Genomic DNA, 24,082 nt, shown 5'->3' with positions numbered 1-24,082 from the left:
CTGAAAAATAGATTCTGTTATTTATTATCATGATTCCCTTCATTCGATAATTTTGATAGCAGTGTTTCTTCAGTTACTTATTTTACTATAATGTTTGAGAATAACGTATATATTCAAGAGGCACATCAATTCAAATTTGATATATGAATATTGCAATTAGGGTGTTACCCAAATTTATGAATACAACTATACACAAATAAAATTTGGTAGAATTACGTATCTATATTCACATATCAGCATATTTTTCTTGAGAACAAATATTTCATTATTTAATAGACTGATATGAAGGCAGCATTCTGAACATTCATACATATTGGGGGGTAAACTATGCTTTATGACATATTGAAGGGTAATCTATGCTTTATAATGATAATTTTTCTTATTAAATATCCATACTGCTATCATGGAATATTAATGAAAATGGGGTCTTACACGTGTGCGTGTTGTTCTCATTGTCATATCACAAATATTTATGTGGCTGACTACTTTTTAAATATGTATTGAAATTTATCATATGTATCGAAATTAACTATAACGTGTTGTGCAAAATGGGAATAAGATAAAAAATGTGATATTTAACAATTCTATATTCTTAGCACTTAAATTGAATGCTAGTTGGGGGGGGGGGGTTACCCAAACCTTGGGGATAGCTGGTGTATGCTTCTTAGATGAGAAACAGGTGGAGCGATGCTTTACGTAAGTTTTCATGTTTGGATTGCTTCCCTGAAGACACAGTGGAAATTCTGTCGCCTTGTAATCCAATGGCCCCAGGTTCGATTCAGTCTCGATCAGCTTATCTATGCATAAATTGGACTAAAAATATATACTAGGAAAGACTCCTAGTTGGGAGGATGGAATCATCCTGCTCCTCCACTCCCCACACTGCTCATCATCATTCTTCATTCTTCCTCATTCTCACAATTAGCCGAAAGTGGCAGAAAGTTACTATAGATAAGATAATAACTAAATAAACCATTCATCCTCATTGCCATGATTAGCAGAAGTTACAGAAAAGCGACGCAAAAGTAGGAAAAATACATAAATTTGAAAACTATGTATACTATTAACTAAAGAAAATTGTCGTTTCTGCAAAAAAGTATGTACTCTTTACAATATGATAAAATGTATTGAGGAAACTGACACTGATGTGTAAACCCGAGTGTTCTAAACATATTGTAATTTTAAAATTTGTGAACAAAGATCATCACGAAATTAAATGTAATTCCAGAAAGTGTACGTCCATTGTTCTTGTAACAATAATTTCTTGCTGCTGACATCATATATACTCACAATGATCAATGCTAATTCCAGAAACTCGATCATTCTTGCAACAATAATATCTTGCTGGTGAGATCATATATACTGACGATGGTCAATGTTGTTAACATACTGAGCCATTGATTGCTGGCACTAATGCTTTGTCAGTGTACTGGAAAACGGATCGCTCGTTTTTGCACTGCAAGTTGTGTTTTACACAGTAATTATTGATATTTTGCTGTCTCTTACACCATGGATATCCACAGGATTTGTTCCGGGTGTGACACAAACAAGGCATTTTTTCCAGCAGTGCAGCAAGCGAGACATGTCTCTACCCAAAATAGCGATGCAACTAAAAAAACGTAGCTGTTAGCCTGGATAAATTTATATATGTCTGTTAGTTATCTGTATATAAGAAATATTCAGATATTAATTAAATAAATTACGCAAATATCTATAATGCGTGATATTAAGATATTTATAATCTAGATTATACGTGTTCGCATGTAATAGACTGTCTTTATTAACCTCCTGCAAAAATAAGTGTTATTGGATTTTTTTACGCTATTGCCACATTCAAAATTTACCTCAAAATGCAGAAAAATAATGTAGCTGTAGCGAATTTTTCGCTACAACTACAGCAATTTTGTAGCTTCGCTACCGCTACAACTACAATTTTCAAAATGTAGCGTCGCCACAGCTACAGCTACAAATATTGTAGCTAGCTACAGTAGCGACGCTACAAGTAGCGCGCTACTTCCGACCACTGCAAATGTTGTTATGTTGTCCTCGCATGACGTTCAATTCGATTAACCGATTAGATTGACATCCATAGAAAATTGATTCTTTGTCAATCGTTAGTCAATACAGTATATTTCACGCATTACACAGAGCCTCGCCCCAGATACTGTAACGGATGTTTTTTCCCCCAACCACCCTTGCAACTGACCATTAGGTAATCTATACTTTGTTGAATTCTCTGAGCTCTTGGACATTCTCAGGCAACAGCTCTGACACCAACCGGAACCCTTTCGCCCCAGAAATGTCAGTGTATGACATCAGAGTCATACAGTCATTGTCTCTTTGGTACTTGCTGGACTTAAGCTTCAAAATCTAATTTTAGCCATCAGTATTTCATGGGCTGTTGACTTCTCTGGTAGCAGAGGGAGCTTAAAGCCCGGGCGACTTCCCGGGGCACCGCCCTTGAGTAGCGCTTAAACCTTGATCGATTTGTGTAGACAATAACTTGCTGATATCATAATAAATAAGTGTGTTGCAAAATCATATAGCCATTTAAGCTAAGAAGTTTACTATAATTATAATATCATTATGTAGGCAATAAAGTAGGCATAACGGCAACACTTAAGGTATTTAAAAAAATGCTATTATTTTCCCCCGTTAAAACCTAAATATGTGTATAACATAGCTATGTTTTTTACTGAGGGCTGGTGGAAGCCAGGGTGGAAAGTTTCGGGGGTCGGCGAGGTAGAAATTAGGGGAGGGCGCCAAAAAACACCTCGTCGTGGGTGAAAATTTTATCCTGAGCTGCCCCTGTGTGCTAGTTTTGTTTGTCGATGTTTCGTTCATTAAATTTATCTTTTAAATTACACCTCTTCGTCTTTAAATGTATTAGTTATTAAATGAAAACCGCGTAACTTGGTATGCCTTTCTTGCTGTATGTATCGCAAATGCTAACCGGAATGTTACCTAGATCTAAAACATGTAACCGTCTGCTAAGAAGATGCTATAAGATTTTTGTAATCATTCACGTAACACATACGCTAACAAAAATATTAATGGAAATGCTTCCGTATAAAGCGCGTCTAAATTCATGCCTCCCTATCACAAAGTGGTAGCCCCAAAGAGAACTCCGGGGTTTCAAACACAAGCATACAGTGGTGTTTTGACCGTAAATGTGAAGCGACAACTTGCAAGTTTGACTTCACGCATTCCTCACCAGATAAGACCCACGTTACATATTTGTGCAGTCGTTCTCCAGGTAAATAGATAACCAACCAGAGCAGATCTCTATTCCCTGGAAATCGCGAAGTCCGATTGTTTTTGTTTCTTCTTTTGGGTATACGTAAAATACATTGTGTATCAAGAAAAAATCCAGTCACTTGACCATCTGCGTCAAGGAATAACCACAATCTTAGATCAGGTCTCTATAGATATACTTTCCCGAGTGTGGACTGAAGTGGACTATTGGCTGAAGGGCTCTAAATGGTGCACACAACGAATTACACAAAACGTAATCAAACTTGGAACATTACACTTCCATAAAATACGTTACACACACGTATGATTCACAATGTAATAAAATAACTTGATTTTGATTGAGTGATTGAGTTGGTTTTAAGTCAACTTTATGCACACTAAGGCTAATCGGGACTGGACCTACAGTTTAAAGTGCGATCCGAACCACTATGTGCCTCGACCAGGTATCGAACCCGGGACCCCTTGATTACCAAGCGACGACGTAAAATAATTTAAATTCAAAACCCCGCATTTCTTTTTCGGATGCCCTGTGTATTTATCACACATCTTATCTGTTAACTCACATGCACAGATCTTCCAACCACGATGTTGCGCAACACCATTGGATAATCCCAAGGCCGGATGAGATCCGCTGTTTGAATCAGTTCCTCGACACACGTGGTGGAGCTGACCTCTGTTCTTGAGGAACGCTATCTGCAACTCTACCGGTTGCCTTTTTTCCCTCGCCAGAAACCATTTGGCAACTTGTCGCCTTCACGGTATTGCTTCCACAAACACTTAAGGAACTCAGGATGGTCCTTATCTGTTGCAGGTAGCACTCAGATTTCCCACATGAAGGAAATTTCCCTCCACGTGGGGAAATTCAAGGCGAAAGGGCAAAAGAGGAATTTCATGTAAAATATCAAAATTTCGGGCATCGGTGATCAGCCGACTCCAATGTCAACTTTTTCTAGAAGGAAGTTCTGCTATCGCCGCAGAGTTAGGCAACATACATAACGCATTGCGGGAAAGCCAGTATTTCAGGATCTAAACCCAGTCATTAAAATAGGCGGCTGGGCAGAATTGCGCTGGTGCCACATACGGGAGAAGCAAAGCGAGAGCGGGACAAAAGTCGCTGGTTTCTGCACACTGTGTGGCAACGTCAACGGGGCTGCGTTGCCTATACTGATCGCAACTCCAACTGGCGGTTGACTTTGATGGCTATTTCTGGCGCGTCCTGTCCCCTAATCATTTTAGGGGGGGGGGTCTTATGGGTGTCAACAAACTAGTAGCGAAGTAAAAGATGAAGGGATCACATCGCTCTCCCGAAGCAACGTTGCCAAGCGACTGTGTGTCCGCCTGCATTGCGACCTGTGGGTAGTCTTTCCGGAAACTTAATCGTTCAGGACCGCGTGTGTATACCGCATTTGTTGCAACCTGTCATGTTTCCCGCACTAGCGATCGCTCGACAGTTTCTGTGCCAATGAGAAACGAGGAAAAAGTCGTCTGCTGAAAAGCAAGGAGCGAATGGAAGCCAGAAGAGAGGCGATTACGCAATCGCTGTTGCCACGTTGGGGTCTAACTCTCATGTGTTTTGTTTGTGTCTGCAAGAAGCTTGTTTTGTAAGCGTGGGGCTGATTAGTGTGATGTTTCATTTGTGCATTCCCGTGTATCTTATGCGCAGCCTGGCTTCGGCTTTATCCAACGCGGGGTTCATTCGGTCTACAGCAGCAATGCTGCGTGATGTCTGCTAGAAATGTCAACGACCGGCAAGCGCGGGAAACGGGACAGGATCTACCAGTTGTACCATTAACCCCCGCTGATTTCTGGTGCTGACAATAACGGTCCCCGAGAAGACCCTTTCTCGTTTTACAGTACGTTTGGCAACATGTGATGTACCCAACGCTCATTTGTTTCGTCCCGCGAACAACGTTCGGTACCTTGTGACTCGAAAATGTCCGATCTCAGTCGAAGAAAATTCAACTGATCGCTGATTCGCTCTTTCCCAGCCGCCAGTTGGAGTTGCATTCAGTATAGTTCGAGCGTCACACCGACCTCTCTCCGGGGCACTTTTGTGTCATCCCTGACCTTTCGAGCAAATACTGTCAGTTTGTATCACATGGATTACAAAGATCAACTCTACAACGAGATCTTTCATTCCCTTAAACTTCCGAACACACGGGGTTGTGCTCCGATGTGGCAACAGCGTGAACTTCTGCCACCCGCCTAATTTCATGGCCGTGCATTTTCGTGTACCATTCCTTATTGCCGGTGACTGTACAAGGGGTACAGTTCGGATCTAAATATGTATTGGCGTACTGTACCGCCTCCCCAGGATTAATATACAGGGTGTCCGGGCTAGAGGTATACAAAAATATATGCTTATAAAGAAAGAACTACATTTTATGTTGTTGGGTAAATGCTCAATCGATAGAACATCTGCCCGAGATTTGATCGTCACTATTTCAAGGTCAGCACCGAGTCGTATACATCGCGCATGCGCACAAATGTTCAATGTAACGCGCTCTGGCAAGTCTAGCAGCGTACGTCTGACGGTCAACATGTGGACTGGATATTGAACATTCGTCCTGCACACAGCGTCCTTGATAACCCTCCATGCGAAGAAGTTCAGCGGCGTCGGATCCGGAGATCGAGGGGGCCAGGCAGTGGGACCTCCTCTTCCGATCCAACGCCCAGGAAAAGTGGGAGGGTCCACGTTCCATTCTCTTCTTGCACGCCGCTGAACACGTGTTACTGATTTGAACTCTGGTAACCAAAGCACACACTGCACCTTTTGTTGTGCACATGTTGACCGTCAGACGTACGCTGCTAGACTTGCCAGAGCGCGTCACATTGAACATTTGTGCGCATGCGCGATCTATACGACTCGGTACTGACCTTGAAATGGTGACGATCGAATCTCGGGGAGACGATCTATCGATTGCGCATTTACCCAACAACATAAAATGTATAGTTCTTCTTTATAAGCATATATTTTTGTATACCTCTAGCCCGGACACCCTGTATGTGTGTAATATACCCCTGCTCCCCACGTTTCTGCGCCACTGCTAGCAGTCTCTGTCGCAGAAGCGGCTTAAGTCTAGGGCAACTGCCCGGGGCGTCGTCGTCCTGGGTGGCGCCAAACTAGGGCAGGCACCTTTATTAGCGCCCAAACCTTATTTCCGATTACATAAGCGTGTCTATTTGTTTGTTTAGTTGAGTATATTTTCAAGTCCACTTTATGCACAGTGAGGCTAATCGGGACTGAACCTATAGTTTAAAGTGTGATCCAAATCACTGCGTATCTCCACTTGGTGCGTGGCTATTTGTTTTACAAATTGTTGAATTAAATGTCGACAAGAATTAATTGAACTTACTGCAGCAAAACATAATAAGTACTGCAAAATCGTGGAGCAATTTAAGCTGAAAGTTTACTGTTATTTTGATGTCATTATGCAGGTATTAAACAAACACATATCTGCAATAAACGTTATGGTTTGGTTTGGTTTATTTTACTTCGCTTTTCTGCCACTTTCGGCTAATTACGAGGATGGGGTTGAGTGCTAATATGATGAAGTTACACACAAAGAACACCCATGCCTAGGCCGGGATTCGAACTCTGGACCTCTGGCAACGTACAGTAAACGTGTTCCTTAACAGTAACACTGAAAGGATTTTTGAAATAAGACTATTATTTTTTTGTCATGAAACCCGTAATATTTTTTTATTGGAGGAAAGTGGAAAATAGGATGATCAGGGTAGAAATAGGGGCGGGAGGAGGTATAAAGTAGTCGGGGTGCCAAAAATTCACCTAGCCCGGGTGAAATTTTTATCTTGAGCCGTCCCTGCTCTGTCGGACGCCTTCCTTACAAGAAGAATCGCAACATCGGTGTCTCGAATGGTGGGCGAGTGCTGCTTCACGTTTAGACAAAATTAGGGGAAGTTTCTTTCTGAGTGTTCAGAACTGTACGCCGCGGTGGTTACACTAAAAGCAACTGTCGCGAAAACTCTTGGAACTTCGGAACATGTGACCCCATTGTTCCAGAGGCTGTCGTAGTCCATGAGGTGGATGTCATGTTGACTCGAGTTGTACTTCCAAGCGATCGTTGCACACTCACGTACTCGGAACTATCCTTATGTAACCAGAGATTTCTCACAATTTAGCCCGTCTGAGGGAAGTATCATATTATTCTTCGCGTCGCACAAGGTCAAACGAAAAGAAAATTACATGCAGAATGAAAAATGCATACGATATATTATAATTAAGCCTTGTTTCCATATTAAAAACAATAAGTTGCTGACCAAGGCAGTTTATTAATAATATTTAATTAATAAACTGCCTTGGTCAGCAACTTATTGTTTTTAATATATTATAAATATTGATTTGTTCCATCACAATATTTATTTACACTATGCGCGAGTTTCCCTGTAGTCATCGACTTACGTTGTGGGATGGAGCCATTGGCGGATTTAACTGGAGGGGCACGTGCCCCTCCCGGAGGAATTAATTAAGTAGTATTGATAACATTACATTACAGCCAACTAAAAATGTTCAGACCCGTAGCCAGGCAGGGGCCAGGGGGCTCAGCCCCCCCTGGCACTGTCATCAGCCCCCCTTTACATAAGGTAAACTATTTTGCATAATTTGTTTGCAGTGAAGAGTAAAAATGTAGACAACTCACAACTTTAAGGATAAATCCACAGAATATGAACAGTATCTATTACATTCGCTCATTTTGTTTATGAGCAAAAGTATTCTCTAGACTTCAGAATGTTCTTTCATAGGGGAGCTTCTTTATCTGTACCTTTACTATCCCTGTTCCAACCTCCCGTTTAGACAGAAATCTGTGACTTTGATGTCATCATGCAAGTTCCCTCCGCATCTGCGTCAAAGGTCAACAACAGCTCCCAAGTTTTGGGAAGGAAGGGGAGTTTAATTGCTTCGGCCGGGGGTGGAATATACTGTAGGCACTGTGATTAAATATTGTGCGTTTTTTGTGTGTGATATACATATCTGTATCATCTAAAATAGTATGGGGTGTGTAAGGGATAATTTCAGTATCAGTCAATTAACACTTCAAGAGATGTTTTAAAAGATGTAGAAAAATGTACTATTAGTGTAGTATATGATATTTATAAATGAATGAGCGCCCCCCCCACACACACATAATTTACCTTCATTTAATATTTTTTTTTAAAATGGACTTTGTTTACAAAGCCCCCCTGATAACCCGTGAGCCCCCCTGGAGATCAATTCTAGCTATGGGCCTGTATCTCGTTGTGTCCTGTCCTTCCCCAAAGACGCTAAAACTTCCCCTGTGTTTTTGCAATGTTGCCGGTTTTTTGTAGCCTTGTCCAGTGGCTTTAACACACACACACACACACACACACACACACACACACACACACACACACACACACACACACACACACACACACACACACACACACACATACAAAAGAACAACAACTAACAAAGAGGACACCCTAGCCAATGTAAGTTGCCTGAGGTGCGTGGTTCTTCCTTGTTTGCCATGTCAAGCAAGGAACTGGGTGCGACTTTGAGAAAAAATGGAAATCTTATGAACTTCTAACTGGTAAAAGAAAACGAAAAGCCAAAAAAATATATACTAAAAAAAAAGATTAGGGTGGCACTACAGCTCCCCCCTCAGTTAATTAGGATAACGAATATGAAAATAGTATCGTAATTATCTGGATATATTTTCTTAAATTTAAAATTAGTGCTGAACTGGGCTAATGTCAAAACTTTAAAAAAAGAAACAAATCCACTAAAAACATTTCCAATAACAATAATAACATTTATTTGAATGAATGAAATAAAATAAAATGACATATAAAGAATTATATAATTACCTTCCTAAAATATGCTTACTCCTATTATTTACAGCTTTCTTTCTTTGATCCCTGCCTGCCAGTTAAACCTTGCCTGACAGGATGTAAGAAGAAAAGGGGAGAGGTTAGCTTCGACCTTTTTCTCCCTCCTTTCTGCAGGCCAGAGCCTCTTCTTTTTTTTTCCACCATGTGGGTCGCCCTGTCAATGGTTCCCTCAGATGCCTTCCAGAAAGAAAAAAAAATGTCCTTGGATCTTGTCACTCAGCCGTTGACACAAACTCGAAACGTCAGGCTGCCTAAAAGGAAATGTTATCTCTTTATCTCCGTTGTAATTTCTTCATTGTGTCCACATGAAATAAGACTTTTCGGTATTTTTAATTTCATATAATTCTTCCTGCTCGCAAAGGAGGACATAAAACCTTGACTGTACTTGTCCATCATTCCGTAAAGCAAATCTCCAGTGTGTTCTACTTTCCACTCTTAGCACTTAATCAAAATAATACCATTTATTGCTTAGTAGCATTACTTGCATATATTCTCATCACCCCTTTGGGGGTAAATATTCAATTATCATCGCTCGTTTTGGTGGTGTATTTTTTCTTATCGCTTCATTCACGGTACATATTCACGTTCAACACTCCATTGGCGCAACATATTTAATTTTCTTCGCTCCTTTGGCGATACATAATTATATCATTAACTAGAAAAGTGAAACTTGGTATTATCAGCTTTGCTACTACTTAGGTATTCTTTATCTGCATGTGGAAATTTGCAATACTTGATGCTATATATTTTACTCCCAACATTGTTAACTCAGTGCTTCACAGTCTTTTTTTATTTAGAGGTAAATATATCAAATAAAACAAAAAATACATAATAGATCATCTTTAACATATTCCTCATAGGCAATCCTTACAGCACACAGCATTTTAACTAGTGACGTTACTGATGTTATTTTCTATCGGCAATCACATTTTATAAATTTCAATACATATAAAAAAAAATAAGGTTACATAAAAAAATAAAGTAACTTATAACTAATAACCAACATAAAACTCAATCATATTTATTTAATGAAATTTGCTGTATTCAAGTGTCCTCTTGACCAGCAAAGTCTTCTTCCTTTTGCCTTCTCCATGGTCACGCTTCATTGTCAGAAGGGGGTGGCTCTCTCCCTCTCTGACTTTCAAAAGTCATGGTGTTTATGTTAGGGAAAATTGGGGTTTATCCTTCCATACTGTTCTCTCCGGGTTTCCATCTCCCCCTTTCTCCATCATTGCCAAATGTCCATCCTTGTTGTCGGTTTGGGCTCATCCTGCTTCGCTGCAAACCTCCTCTTCCCCCAGAAGGTTGATTGGGAGGGTTGTCAAATTCTGTCCTGTGTCCGTTGCCGTAATTGCCCCGTGACCACGCTCCCCTCTCGGAGTTGCTTGGGCCTGGGTTCGCTTCCATAAAATTTATGGGTCTCGGATGTTGACGTGGGGATGACTGACTCGAAGCACCGTAGTTCATTGTTTCCTGAAGTTCTTTCAGTAACCGGAGCAACTGACTGTTGGTGTGGATGGTCGACCCAAGGAAACTTCTCTGCACAAAAGGGGGAAGTTGCTTTATCCCTAATCGAACCAACGCCTTTTCACTCAGGGGTTCAGGAAGGATGGCATTCCTTTCGATGAGTTCCATGTAATACTCACAATAAGTCTTCCTACCCCCGGCAACGTAGCGGTTCGTGAAAATCTCAGCTTTCAGGCACAATAACTTTTCCTCAGATATAAAGTAGGACGCAAACAGTTCCATGAAGGTGGCAAAATCTCTGCATTGCTTTCTGTTGATGTTGAACCAGCTGAGCGCGGCCCCTTTTAATGACAAGATCGCCACGCCTACCTGTTGTTCAGCCAGGATTCGAGCCAAGTTTATGTAAGTTTCCAGCTCCATGAGATAAGAGCTGGCTTTCACCTCGTTCTCCGAACCAGAAAAGCGCATGTCCCTGTGCAAGAACACGTTATTTGCGGTTGTACTATCGCTGCTCACTGTGGAGATGCCATGCACTACTGTTCGCTGCTCTCTCTCAAACCCTGGACTTCGTTCAAGCGGGCATTTAATGCATCTATTTCTTCCCTTAAATTGTTTAGTTGGCTTTCAAGATGCTGGAAAACCCCATTAACCTGCTGCGCAACATTTTGTCGAATTTCCTCCGCTACATTTTCTTGAAGCTCTGTAACAGACTGCCTAATTTTAGCTGTATTTTGCCTACTACATAGCTCTGGTTTGCCTCCGGAAACAGTTGCCAATTCCTCGCTTAAATTTCCTACAGTTTCTTCTAACGTACTGGTTCTTATGACAAGCTGATCCACGATTTTCCGATTTCCCTGCGCAACCTTTTGCCACATAAATTTAGGGTGGCACTACATTACTGACAGGATATGCTGTATTTAGCAATTCAGTCATTTCAATATGAATCATATTTTATGTGAGAATGTCCCATCATGAGAGATCATTAAAATAGCACTTCGAAAACCTAATAAAAATGTAAACTTTTACATCCAAATTTATGACCATACAAGCAGTAATCATGCTTTTAAAGGATACATGAATGCATTAATGAAATGTTCCAATTATTCACACAAGAGAGATAAAAATAGGTTTTCATCATTACCTTTGACTTTGGTTGAAGGTTGTTTTTCTTTTAAAGCAAATTATTATCTTTATATACTGTTATTACTGTTAGAGTTTGTATGGAATGTTCAACTATCTCAGGTGGTTGTAATTTTGATGTATGAAGTAAACTGCCGAGGACAAGATATCTCCTGGCGTGGGACCTCCTTTATGGCAATGACCTGCTATTGCTATGTTTACCTACAAAGGAACTTACAGTCGAACATGCAATTAGGCTTACTACCTCTGTCCTCATGTTTGGGCAACAAGTGGCAACCTTAGAATCTCTCCTCCTTAAAGCGGACAAGCAGGAAAACAGAATTTTTGTCAAAATAACAGTTCTGCACTGTGAATTGGGGCCGGGAAAATTGCTTGGCCGAGGTATAAATTAATAGTATCATGCATGAGAATAGATGTAGTGAAAAATATAAATTGAACATAAAAGATTATTTTTAACAACTTTATAATATCTACAGTCATCTTCTGTGTGCTTGCCGTAATTTTTCACGAGACATTGTTTTCAGTGAAGGCTTTCGCATGAGGGACTGAAAACTTTCACTTGCGGTCCCTCATTGAACAATGGGATCAATTCTTCAAATTGAGGTTTTCACATGTGTCCAGAAGTCATTACAATTACTACAAAATGCATGCCTCTTGCTTGTATCCACTCAGTCCTGCATGTCCTCAAGGTTGACAACATTAGCTAGAAATTGATAATTCCGGTTGATTTGTATTTGCCGGTTGATGTCATTAATGGAAGAATAGTGAGGGGAAAAGTAATGGAAAATTAGATAAATGGCACAATATGTTCAAGCATTGTTTGTCTACAAAGTGACCTAACTTAGCTCATTTACAAAATCATGAGGATTAATATTCTTCTTTCAGAATATTATGAATCATCTGCAACATTCACTATCTAGCACATACTCAAGGGACACCATATAGTGGTGTAAAAATGACTATATGTGGCATTTTTAACCGTTAGCAAAATTAATGTACAGCAAAAGAGAATTTGATGTTACATTAGCGTGTTTGTGTAGAGGAATATCTAGAAATGGTAGGTCATTTTTTCAGCAAATAATTAATTGGATATTCTTGTCTCTCATTGACTTAATATCGGAACATGTATGGGTCATAATAATCCAGCCTGCAACCTGTATATTAGGTAATTATGGTAAGATTTTGAATAAGTTGTTACATGTGTGGGGAAAAAAATGAAGCTAGTAGATTTATGTCATTAGTATCATCCTTGTTCGTTTGCACCACACTCTTATGTAATATTAGTAAATTATTCGTTATATTGGTCATTACTTCCAGTGACATTGTTTTATTTGAGCACATCATAAATTTTACAATTTGCAACTTTCTCATCATGAAATGAAAGAGAAAGATAATTAAGATGATTTGTAGTTTTTTTTTTTGCTAGTTTCAAATAAGTTCTGTGTTATTTTTTTCATTTTTTTGTTGCACTTTGAAGTGCATATTATCATAAATCTTAACAAACCCAAATTGAAACTTTTTTTTACTAAATTATGCAATCTTTTCAAGTATGTGGGATAATTGTTATGTATCGTTGACACATTAATATGCAACAACTAGCAGAAGGGAACCTATAATGGCTGACATTCATAATCAATCATAATACACAGATTAAGATAAGTGATTATTTAATACACTACAGATATGCTCACTAAGTTTTGAACATTAGTACCGAATGTGTCGAGGAAATAAATTCAGATTAGACATGGACATGATGAGGGGGCAGGGAATCAAACAGTTCCATCGACCCACTCTCCCCCTTGTATTTTGGCATTGTTCATTTCAAATTAGAAACAAGAAGGAAGCTCGTTATTTTCATTGTAAATAGCTGAACCAGTGGTTCCCAAACTTTTTTGTTTCTTGGCACCCTTTGTGTTTCGAGATTTTTCCACAGTGCCCAAATCAGAATCTAGGCCTATCTAACACTGGCAACATTCAGTTAATGCAAGCAACCTAACCATACTAAATTAAAAAATAAACACATATTTCAAATTCAGAAACATTTTATATGTAAATAGTTCTAAAACCATGTGTAGACTAACAAGTAAGGGTCATTTCAGTGAAAATGTTGGAACCTTTCGCGGCACCTCTGTCAGCCAGTCTCAGCATTCCAGGGCACTGTGGCGCACACTTTGAGAACCAATAGGCTGAACTAAAGTTCAGTTAGTATTCAAACAGAAAAACGAAAGTCAAAACTACAGTACACTGAAAAAATGTGTAAAATACATGAACAAGGATATGTTTTTAATATTCCAGCAATTAATCCAAAGAATGAATGGTTTGATAGTTTTCAAAATTCCAAAAATTGGAGTTTTGTGTAAGAGGCCAATAACATATACTTCATGAGTAAAATTTCTCCCGAACTTTTAAAGCTTTTTCTTGAATGAGATGTGTGGAAGGTAATGACCAACTAAAATAACTATACATTTCATCTCATGAACTGTATGTCCTGGATATTCACTCATCTAGTGAATCAAGTATAAAATGCTCCTCAAGGGTATTATAATAATAATAATAATAATAATAATAATAATAATAATAATAATAATACATTTGGAATAAAATAATTTTGTTTTATTAGTTTATGTTAGCTATTATTGTGTAATAATTATAACCATAATAATAAATATTATTATTATTTCTACTATATTTATATGTTTTTTAAATGGCCTGACCTTCCCTACAAAAATTTCATGTCACATACATGGTATGAGATGATGTAATAATGATGCACTCAAGTGTCATTGTACATATATTAGACCGAAATATTACAAAATGCATCTTTGGAATGCTAATCTGATGCATAGTGAATCTTATTTGGAACTGTTCCTATGCTTATATTCCAAAAGCAACTAACACAATATCAAACATGATTACTTACACCAGTCTTGACAGAGAACTGAGAGTCGTTTCTCTCATGTAATGATTTATCTTCACTTTACATTGTCTAATACAAAACATTTTCCGGTTATTCTTTAAAGGGGGACACAAAGTATAATTTGATCTGGTTGAGCGTGGGTTCAGATCGATTTGTATGACTTCTGTTGTGGGTGAATTGTTGATTAGAAAGGCATCAGTTGGTAGTGAGGGAAAGTTTTGTGCAGAGCATCAAAATGTCAGAAGAGCCTGAAGGTGATAAGGATGTCTCCAAAAAGCAATACAGGTTAGTTCAAGATTCGGTGTTTGTATTGATGTTCTGATATGGTGTGGACAATGTGAAAATTTTGTTTCATATAGCTCGTTATTTAACTTCCATGTGTGTCCTCATTATTAGTACTATGTTTTTGCATGCAGTGGCCAAGATGGTGTTTTAAAAATGGTAGCTCAAATGCAAATGTTCTGGGTGTCCAAGAAGTCCCCATACGCCTAGATTATATTACACAGTTCATATTACCCTAGATAGACATGACATATGTATTTATGGTAGTATATGTATCTATTTACTGTTTTTGCCAGCGTATAAGCTTATTGAACACATTTTTGAGGGAAAAGAAAAAGATCACTGAATTTATATATAATTTACAGTATTTCTAATATAATTATTATGTAGACCTACTTTTAACAAAAAACTTATCTAATTTAACTAGAAAAGAATACATTTTTATCTTCTTTATCACACACTGCAAGGAATCAAGAAAGAAATAGTGTAAGATCAAATCAAAAACTGAGTATTATCGTACAAGACACACACTGTTTTACAGGCCTATTTTTAAAGAAAAAAAAGGCATCTTATGCACCAGCAAATGCAGTATTTCATTATACTACGTATAAATGGAAACTTTACATTGCATTATAGTACATCATTCGCTCTATGCATTGTTGTTTGTGCACACACATCACTAGCCATGGTGTAACAACTGACATACAAATTCAAGCTGGTCTTGGTGACATTGAGAGCAGAAATGAAATAATTCCCAAGCAACCAAATACCAGCTAGTTTCCAATATGGTCACAGTAGAGTACAGGGACTTCTTGGACACTCTGTACATGACTTGTCATGCAGTCGTTACAGGACAGCTGCAGCATGTCTTTCTACCTATCCTTTCTTATCTCTGTGGGCCCGTTTCTGAAGTATATTTTCCTAAAATACACAAGAAAATGGTAGCTATACACTAAGGTAGCTTGTATTCAAACCTTTGTAGAAATTTAATCTGAATATGAATTAAATTTCTGCAACATTCTCAGGTGGTGATCACAAGTAGGAATTTCTCTCACTTTGTGCCTCTGTGGCTCACTCAGACTCTGATCAATTGGGAGACTGCTGGCAACCCTTAAGGAGCTTTCAGATTGAAGCGACAGGTGATAAGTGACATGCAACACAGGGATTTCACACCAAAGTGGCAAACGATAAGCAACACAGGCCTCATCAGCTTATATGCAAGCATTCCCTACACATCTGTGAACCACACACCAAGGCAACGCAATTCACAGTACTAGAAAATATACAAGTCTTCAGTGATATGTGCAGCTTGTTGTGTCACTTCAGTTCGGAAGATTGCATTTATTTCTGATGGTTGGTTTTTAAGTGCCAGGTGTATCTTCTCACATGTCACTTTGGTCTGAAATCTCCTTTAGGGCACAGCTGACCAGAGCATGGTGCTGAATGCATTGCTTCCAACGTGGCCAAGATCGAAAATATGTGGACCACCACCTCCACACAACCCATGTGTTGCAAACAGTGTAAAAATATTTCTTAAGTTTTTGACACTATCCATATTATCATCATTGTCAATAGGTTAGGTAACCACTAACCACTAACTGGCAATTTCTGTCCAGGGTAACCATCAATTCAAGATAAGTTGGACTGGAACTCCCACCTCTTTTGTTAACCCTGTTGTTGATGATTCTGAGAATATATCAGAATCTTTGGAAATAATTTTCTACAGTTCATGCATGTACTATTCTTCTTTTCTTTTGTGTGTTTTTTTTTAAAAAGGTAATCCAAATATGACAGTGCTAGCACAATGTATTGGAATGTTTAATTCTGTTACCTTTCAGTATCTCAATAATTTGATGGGCACTAGGTCTTGTCAGGACTACATTAAACTTCAAGAAATCTCTATTAGATTTGACTTCTTGTTTAAGAAACTGGTAAGTAATGAATAAAAATTTTCCTTCCAAAAACTATTAGCTATTAATTTTGAATTTTCTTTTGTTCCAGACAATGTCTTCCAGTGCCTATGTTTAGTAGGAATGACTTCAGCATCTGGTCTGTGCTCAAAAACTGCATTGGCAAAGAATTAAGCAAAATCACAATGCCAGTGATTTTTAATGAACCTCTCAGTTTCCTTCAACGAATGGTGGAATACATGGAATATGCTCACCTTCTGCGACTAGCAGCTCAGGAAAGTGATCCAACTAACAGAATGCAGGTATGGTTACTTGTGCACTTCTGTTCAGAGAAACTGGCACACTCGTTTGAGTTAAAGATCAGCTTTGGAGCCAATCAAGTATGGAAGTACAGCTGAAGTAAAGGTTCGGGAAAACAGCAACCTGCAGTGTTGCTGACCACTAAAGTTTTTCATCGGCTGCAGGAAATTTTCTGACTTGCGGAGTGAAAAGAAACGACGGTTACAGGAAAGCCTTGCATTTTAATTATTAATGCAATGCAGTGTCCGATTTGAAAAGAGAATGGTGGGAAAAAACTTCGATAAAATATGTTCGAGATACTCAGTATCCCATTACTAATAACAAAAAAACAATAAATTAAAAAAACAAAAAAAACTACCTCAATCCCTGCGCTTGGGAAAAATCTCATATTCATTTGAAAGCAAAGGAGAGTGGATGGTGGTTCCATTACCTCTTTCCCTAGATTAACGTAACAACAACGTCGACGTTCACCAAGAGGACCCGGGTTCAAATTCCAACCTGAGCCTGGGTGTTCTTTGCGAGTGTCCCTTCATCAATTTTCCTACATCATCATTTATCTTCTTCATCGCCATTAACTGAAAGTGGAAGAAAAGCGATGCCAACAAAAAATAAACCAAATTGACATTCAAGATGCAGACGGGAGAAAATAAACAATCCAAGGCAAGAAGAATATCTATCACGGCCCGAATGATGTTATTTCAGGATCACTTTCGTTACTTTCTCTTACGTATGCAAACTGCTTTTCTAGCTTGTAATTTGAACATGAAAGTAGGATAATAAATTTCCCAAAATCAGTACAGGCTGGATGAATGTCTTCATATTTTCCTGAAAAATCACTCTTCTTCGTCAAATAGTTAGTTTAAAAATATAGTTATGTATGTGCCATTGACTTATAAGATTCGTCGCCACATATCAGAATCTGTTATGTTGACAGAAGCTAGAGCACAAAGATTATTAGGTGTTGGAAACACTAAACTTGCACAAAATCACGTCTTGGATCATCTTCATTAATATACACACAATAAGAGCAATGTGTGCCCAGCATAGAGACACTATACCGTGTAGCGTATTGCTTTCAAATTAATGTAATTAGAGAGCAGGGACATTGAAAGTTTGGAGCCGGACAGGTAAAAGTGCAATCTTCAGGAGAAATCACCCTAATAGCATGATTTTTTGCACCACAGCTTGTGTCGATGTCGGTAAAACGCCAGCTTCGTAAGCTGAAATCCTGGGTTCGATTACCCATGTGGTCAAAGTCCCCCCCCCCCTTTTTTCTTCCAAACTGGTGCCACGAAAAGTATTTCACCGAGTCACAGCTTTATACTTTGTTGTTTTTCATGTGGCAAGGACGAGTCGCAGCTTTATACTTTGTTGTTTTTCATGCGGCAAGGAGAAAATAATTATTGAAAGCACTATGAGTGTGGCACAATTTTGAGTTTGGAACATATATTTCTTTATTGCATTGTTACATCACCAGAAGATCAAACATTATTTTTCTGTGAAAGAAAAATCACAGAATTTAAGTTTGAAACTTTGGGTTACATCGATAAGTGAATATTAATGTTTTCCGTCATTCATTTGCCAGTTCCCTCATTTCACCCCCCCCCCCCCCCCATACACACACACAAACACTGACAGACTGGTTTCATGTTTGATTTTATATCAGAAATTTCTGGATGGGAGGAGAAATATGTTGGTAAAAATTGTAAAGTCAAGGCATTTTAGTATGTCTGGTTGAAGGTGTTATTACTATAAATATTCGAAATTTATTTTAAATCAACCGAAATGATAGACATTTTGTGTTTGCTTGAAGAACAGGTTAAAATGTCTTCTTGTTTGAGAAATCGATAATTAAGTTTTCAAAATGATATAATTTTGAGTTTTACAGTGTTACTTGGTTTGTATTCTCTGATGAGATTTTGTTTACTACTTCTAGTAGTATGAGACAAGAAAGCAAGTTTTATTCATGAGATGTAGCAGAATTTTCCACATATATAGTACCTAAAGCTCACAATAGAATATTTCTACGCATGCAACAATACTGTAATTGGAGGTTTCACCCCTATTGAGGGAATTACACCATCCTATCCATGTTGAAAATTAAGCATTTATTGCTACAAAATTGGATCTCATCTCAAATGTGTATACTTTAAAAAGAAACGGTGGTGTGTGCTGTTGTCTGGCACAGAGTTAAGCAAATTGGATAAACTTTGTTTCTTAACTCCTTTTTAAATAGTATAAGGGAAAGAGACATTTGCAATCGGTTGGCCCGAGTTTTGATACGCAGTGGTTCGGATTCACCTCAAACTGTAAACCTAGCCGAGATTAGACTGTCCTTTTATGAGCGGGCTTAAATCAAAAGTCAAGCTCATGATGGAAAAACTATAAAAAAATAACAGTCTAGATCTGAATTGAAGGTTCTAACTTTGTAACATCAAGTGACTTAAAGTCTCCAACAGTAAAGTGTGTGACATGTCGACAGATTTGCGAGACATTATGCAGGCAAAAAAAAAGTTTGCCAGAAGCATGTCACTTTCAAAATTAAATACTTAAAAAAAAATAAAGTCATAATTTTGTTCTTTTTTTGTGTATTTTCCCCTAAAAACGAAAAATATAGGTTTCTCTTTGGCACTACTTTTTGATATCTCAATGTTTGCAATTGAATTGAAAGTGGGCAGCTTTCGCAATTTTGTTATGCATTAATCCTATTCATAAATGCCAAATTGAGTTGAAATAATTTAGTCTAATTTCGAAACATGTCACATGTAACTTTTCACCTTGGAGGAAAGAAAAAGAAAAAAAAGTCTCACCAGGGTTTGAACTCAGGTCACGAAGTTCCAGACTTCTAATTTAAGGAGTTAAACGAGACGTGTCAGCCCCACGATGCATGCGCTCTATGCGCACTCGTGTGCGAAGGTTTCTGCAAGGAACCTCGTTCTTGCTTACTGGCGAGGAGCCAGGTGCAACGAAAACACATGATTCATTATCTTTGTCTAGGGCTGTGGCCACAGCGTGAGAAGAGAAAGTTTCAATTAGATAATGTGTTGGCTGATTTTCTCTCGTTTATTTTACTTTGATTTTCTGTTACTTTTGGCTAATCGCGAAGATGAGAATGAATGACGATAAGTTGAATGATTCAATCACAAACACAAATGAACAGCATACACATGTTAGTCCAGAAGGGGAGCTAGGGTGGTGTCCCTCCCCTTGTATGTTTACTTTAACTATAGGACACAAGGAAAAATGGGTTGGAAATTTGAAAATGGAGAAGATTAGAAAAATTGTAAATTCATTCTCATTGGAGGAAAGAGCGGCTACCAAAAGTAAGAGGGATGAGAAAATGCATCATGAAAAATATGACAAATAATTATTTATATGCTGAAAATAATTAAAATATCTAATTATCAATAAAATAAATTTACTTTTTTTTGTAAACATAACATCAATGATTTTCGTTCAATAACAGTAGTTGAAAATTATTTGTATTTGTTTTGAATAAAAACACCTTCAATCAGGCAGACAGGAAATAAATTTTGAATATTTATAGAAATAACACCTTCAAACAGACATACAAAAGTGTCTTCACTTTACAATTTTTACCAACATATTTCTCCTCCCATCCAGAAATTTCTGATATAAAATCGAGCATGCAACCAGTCTGTAAGTGTTTGTGTGTGTGTGGGGGGGGGGAGGGGGTGAAATGAGGGAAGTGGCAAATGAATGACGGAAAACATTAATATTCACTTACCGATGTAACCCAAAGTTTTGAACATAAATTCTATGATTTTCTTCTCACAGAGGAATAACGTTTGATCTTCCGGTGGGATTTGTTCCCAGAAGAAAACATCAGAAGTGGTTGTTATATGCACGGAGTTTCAGTAACAACACAATAAAGAAAAATACGTTCCAATCTCAAAATTATGCCACACACATAGTCCTTTCAATAATTTCAATAATTATAATTATTTCCTCCTCGCCACATGAACAACAACAAAGTATAAAGCTGTGACTCAGTGAAATACTTTTCGTGGCACCAGTTTGGAAGAAATAAAAGGGGGGGGGGGAAACTTTGACCACATGGGTAATCGCATCCAGGATTTCAGCTTACGAAGCTGGTGTTTTACCGACATCGACTCAAGCTGCGGTGCAAAAAATCATGCTATTAGGGTGATTTCTCCTGAAGATTGCACTTTTACCTGTCCGGCTCCAAACTTTCAATGTCCCTTCTCTCTAATTACATTAATTTGAAAGCAATACGCTACACGGTATAGTGTCTCTATGCTGGGCACACATTGCTCTTATTGTGTGTATATTAATGAAGATGATCCAAGACGTGATTTTGTGCAAGTTTAGTGTTTCCAACACCTAATAATCTTTGTGCTCTAGCTTCTGTCAACATAACAGATTCTGATATGTGGCGACGAATCTTATAAGTCAATGGCACATACATAACTATATTTTTAAACTAACTATTTGACGAAGAAGAGTGATTTTTCAGGAAAATATGAAGACATTCATCCAGCCTGTACTGATTTTGGGAAATTTATTATCCTACTTTCATGTTCAAATTACAAGCTAGAAAAGCAGTTTGCATACGTAAGAGAAAGTAACGAAAGTGATCCTGAAGTAACATCATTCGGGCCGTGATAGATATTCTTCTTGCCTTGGATTGTTTATTTTCTCCCATCTGCATCTTGAATGTCAGTTTGGTTTATTTTTTGTTGGCGTCGCTTTTCTTCCACTTTCAGTTAATGGCGATGAAGAAGATAAATGATGATGTAGGAAAATTGATGAAGGGACACTCTCAAAGAACACCCAGGCTCAGGTTGGAATTTGAACCCGGGTCCTCTTGGTGAACGTCGACGTTGTTGTTACGTTAATCTAGGGAAAGAGGTAATGGAACCACCATCCACTCTCCTTTGCTTTCAAATGAATATGAGATTTTTCCCAAGCGCAGGGATTGAGGTAGTTTTTTTTGTTTTTTTAATTTATTGTTTTTTTGTTATTAGTAATGGGATACTGAGTATCTCGAACATATTTTATCGAAGTTTTTTCCCACCATTCTCTTTTCAAATCGGACACTGCATTGCATTAATAATTAAAATGCAAGGCTTTCCTGTAACCGTCGTTTCTTTTCACTCCGCAAGTCAGAAAATTTCCTGCAGCCGATGAAAAACTTTAGTGGTCAGCAACACTGCAGGTTGCTGTTTTCCCGAACCTTTACTTCAGCTGTACTTCCATACTTGATTGGCTCCAAAGCTGATCTTTAACTCAAACGAGTGTGCCAGTTTCTCTGAACAGAAGTGTACATAGGTTACTACTAATAATTGTTATTTAATTTTTTTGTGTTGTTATAAAACTGAAATAAAACTTAAGGTTCTTCTTACACCACGGAAACCAATTCAACTGGTTAAATTGCTGATTATTTTGCAATTAGTGCTCATTTTATATTTGCAAACTTTTAGGTCAGTCGTGGAAAGCTAAAATTGTTTATATTTATGTTTATATTTTGTTTATTTTATTTTATCTTGTTTCATGTGTTCTTTTAACACTAGGGTACTGTTTTACTGTTGTGTTTTTCGGGTTTAAAATGGCTTCTGCTGTACTGGAAATTGCAATAAATAAATAAATAAATAAATTTTGAAGCTTGCAGAAATAAGAATGAAAAATAATGTAGTTCTTCTACAAGTGTTATTATTTGGCAACACTATGCATTTTCGTGTACTCATGTACAGAATGAATATACCATAGGTTGATCCAAGGTTATGGTAATGTGGGTATTGCTACATATATTTATACAGTGGCAACTTGTGGTGAACCAAATTGGAGGGGCGATGGTTCACAAATTCATCCTACTCCTAATGCGAGTTTAGAAGAGGAATTTCATGTATCTGCTGTGATAAGTAGAGACCAGATGTTAGGCAAAATGCCTATACTTGATTTACACCCTGCTCTTTTGTTATGATTGATGGCACTAAGCAGCTAGCTTCCTTGATCTGGTTGTGACACCTACGCCATTAGTTCATTGATCCACCACCTATTGTAAATATGTTGAAAAATAGACACAGTTTTCCTTCTATTTGCTACAGGTATATGTCGAAACACACATTGCAACATCCCTATATTGATGTAATTAACCCATCCTATCCCTAATTTGAGTCTCTACTAAACCAACTTAAGCTGGCTTATTGGCCAATTGCATTAAGTCATCGACTTTTGATCTCGCCGTTGAAGTATCTTGTTTGAGTCCTGGCCTAGTCGTAGGTGTTCTTTGTTGGTGTCCCTTCATTAATTTCATCTAATCATCACTCATTCTCATCTTTGCATTTAGTCAAAATTGGCCAAAATAAAATAACAATAATAAAAATGAGATAGTAAACAAACTTTTGAACTATTTCTTAATTGAGTGTAAAAAAGAAAAATGTTCTTCTTAATGCTTTTCATGGTGTCTACAAACAAATCTACATCATCTGCTTATTATTATTATATACAGTAGAAGAAAGTTGACAAAAGAACAAAGATTTACATTTCTTAATTCATGTATGTAATTATTCCTTGAGATAAAATTTTAAACTTTATTATTTTAAGTGTGGACATTTGCATTCAAATGTTTGCGTGGATCTTAATTTTGTTTTTCTATTTCTTTTCCTTTCAGCTCGTGGCTGCATTTGCAGTGAGTGCCCTCGCATCCAATTGGGAGCGATTAGGGAAACCTTTCAATCCCCTTCTGGGTGAAACATACGAACTGGAAAGGGAAGACTTCAGGTGAATATGTAACTATTTATTTTTGCGTGTACTCATTTTTAATGTGAATGGTCATGGAGAATGAGATAATGGAAAGAAATTTACGTACACAACTGGGCGACTGTCTGTGATGCGTGACACTGACAGCTTTGAATAGAAAACCATCTCTCTACATTTTAGTCACAACACG

The 24,082-nt window shown here is 37.9% G+C and overlaps 1 protein-coding gene across 6 annotated transcripts in view; it reads left to right on the top strand.

Moving 5' to 3' along the window:
* The window catches only part of LOC145997188 (oxysterol-binding protein-related protein 2), a 284,976-nt gene that overhangs the window by 213,728 nt on the left and 47,166 nt on the right, over positions 1-24,082 (top strand). For 4 of the 6 annotated variants that reach the window (XM_083133909.1, XM_083133910.1, XM_083133907.1 and 1 more), the window contains exons 13-14: positions 16,940-17,150; positions 23,804-23,913. In XM_083133909.1, coding sequence (XP_082990035.1) covers positions 16,940-17,150; positions 23,804-23,913 — 321 coding nt within the window. Of the gene's footprint in view, positions 1-14,759; positions 14,942-16,939; positions 17,151-23,803; positions 23,914-24,082 lie in introns of all 6 variants that reach the window. The other 2 variants (XM_083133911.1, XM_083133912.1) reach the window with 1 other exon arrangement.

The sequence above is a fragment of the Lepisma saccharinum genome, chromosome 13 (assembly GCF_977018435.1).
Source record: "Lepisma saccharinum chromosome 13, izLepSacc3.1, whole genome shotgun sequence".
NCBI classification, from domain to species: Eukaryota; Metazoa; Arthropoda; class Insecta; order Zygentoma; family Lepismatidae; genus Lepisma; species Lepisma saccharinum.
The sequence above is the reverse complement of the archived record's forward strand: the minus strand, read 5'-3'. Positions and strand labels throughout refer to the sequence as shown.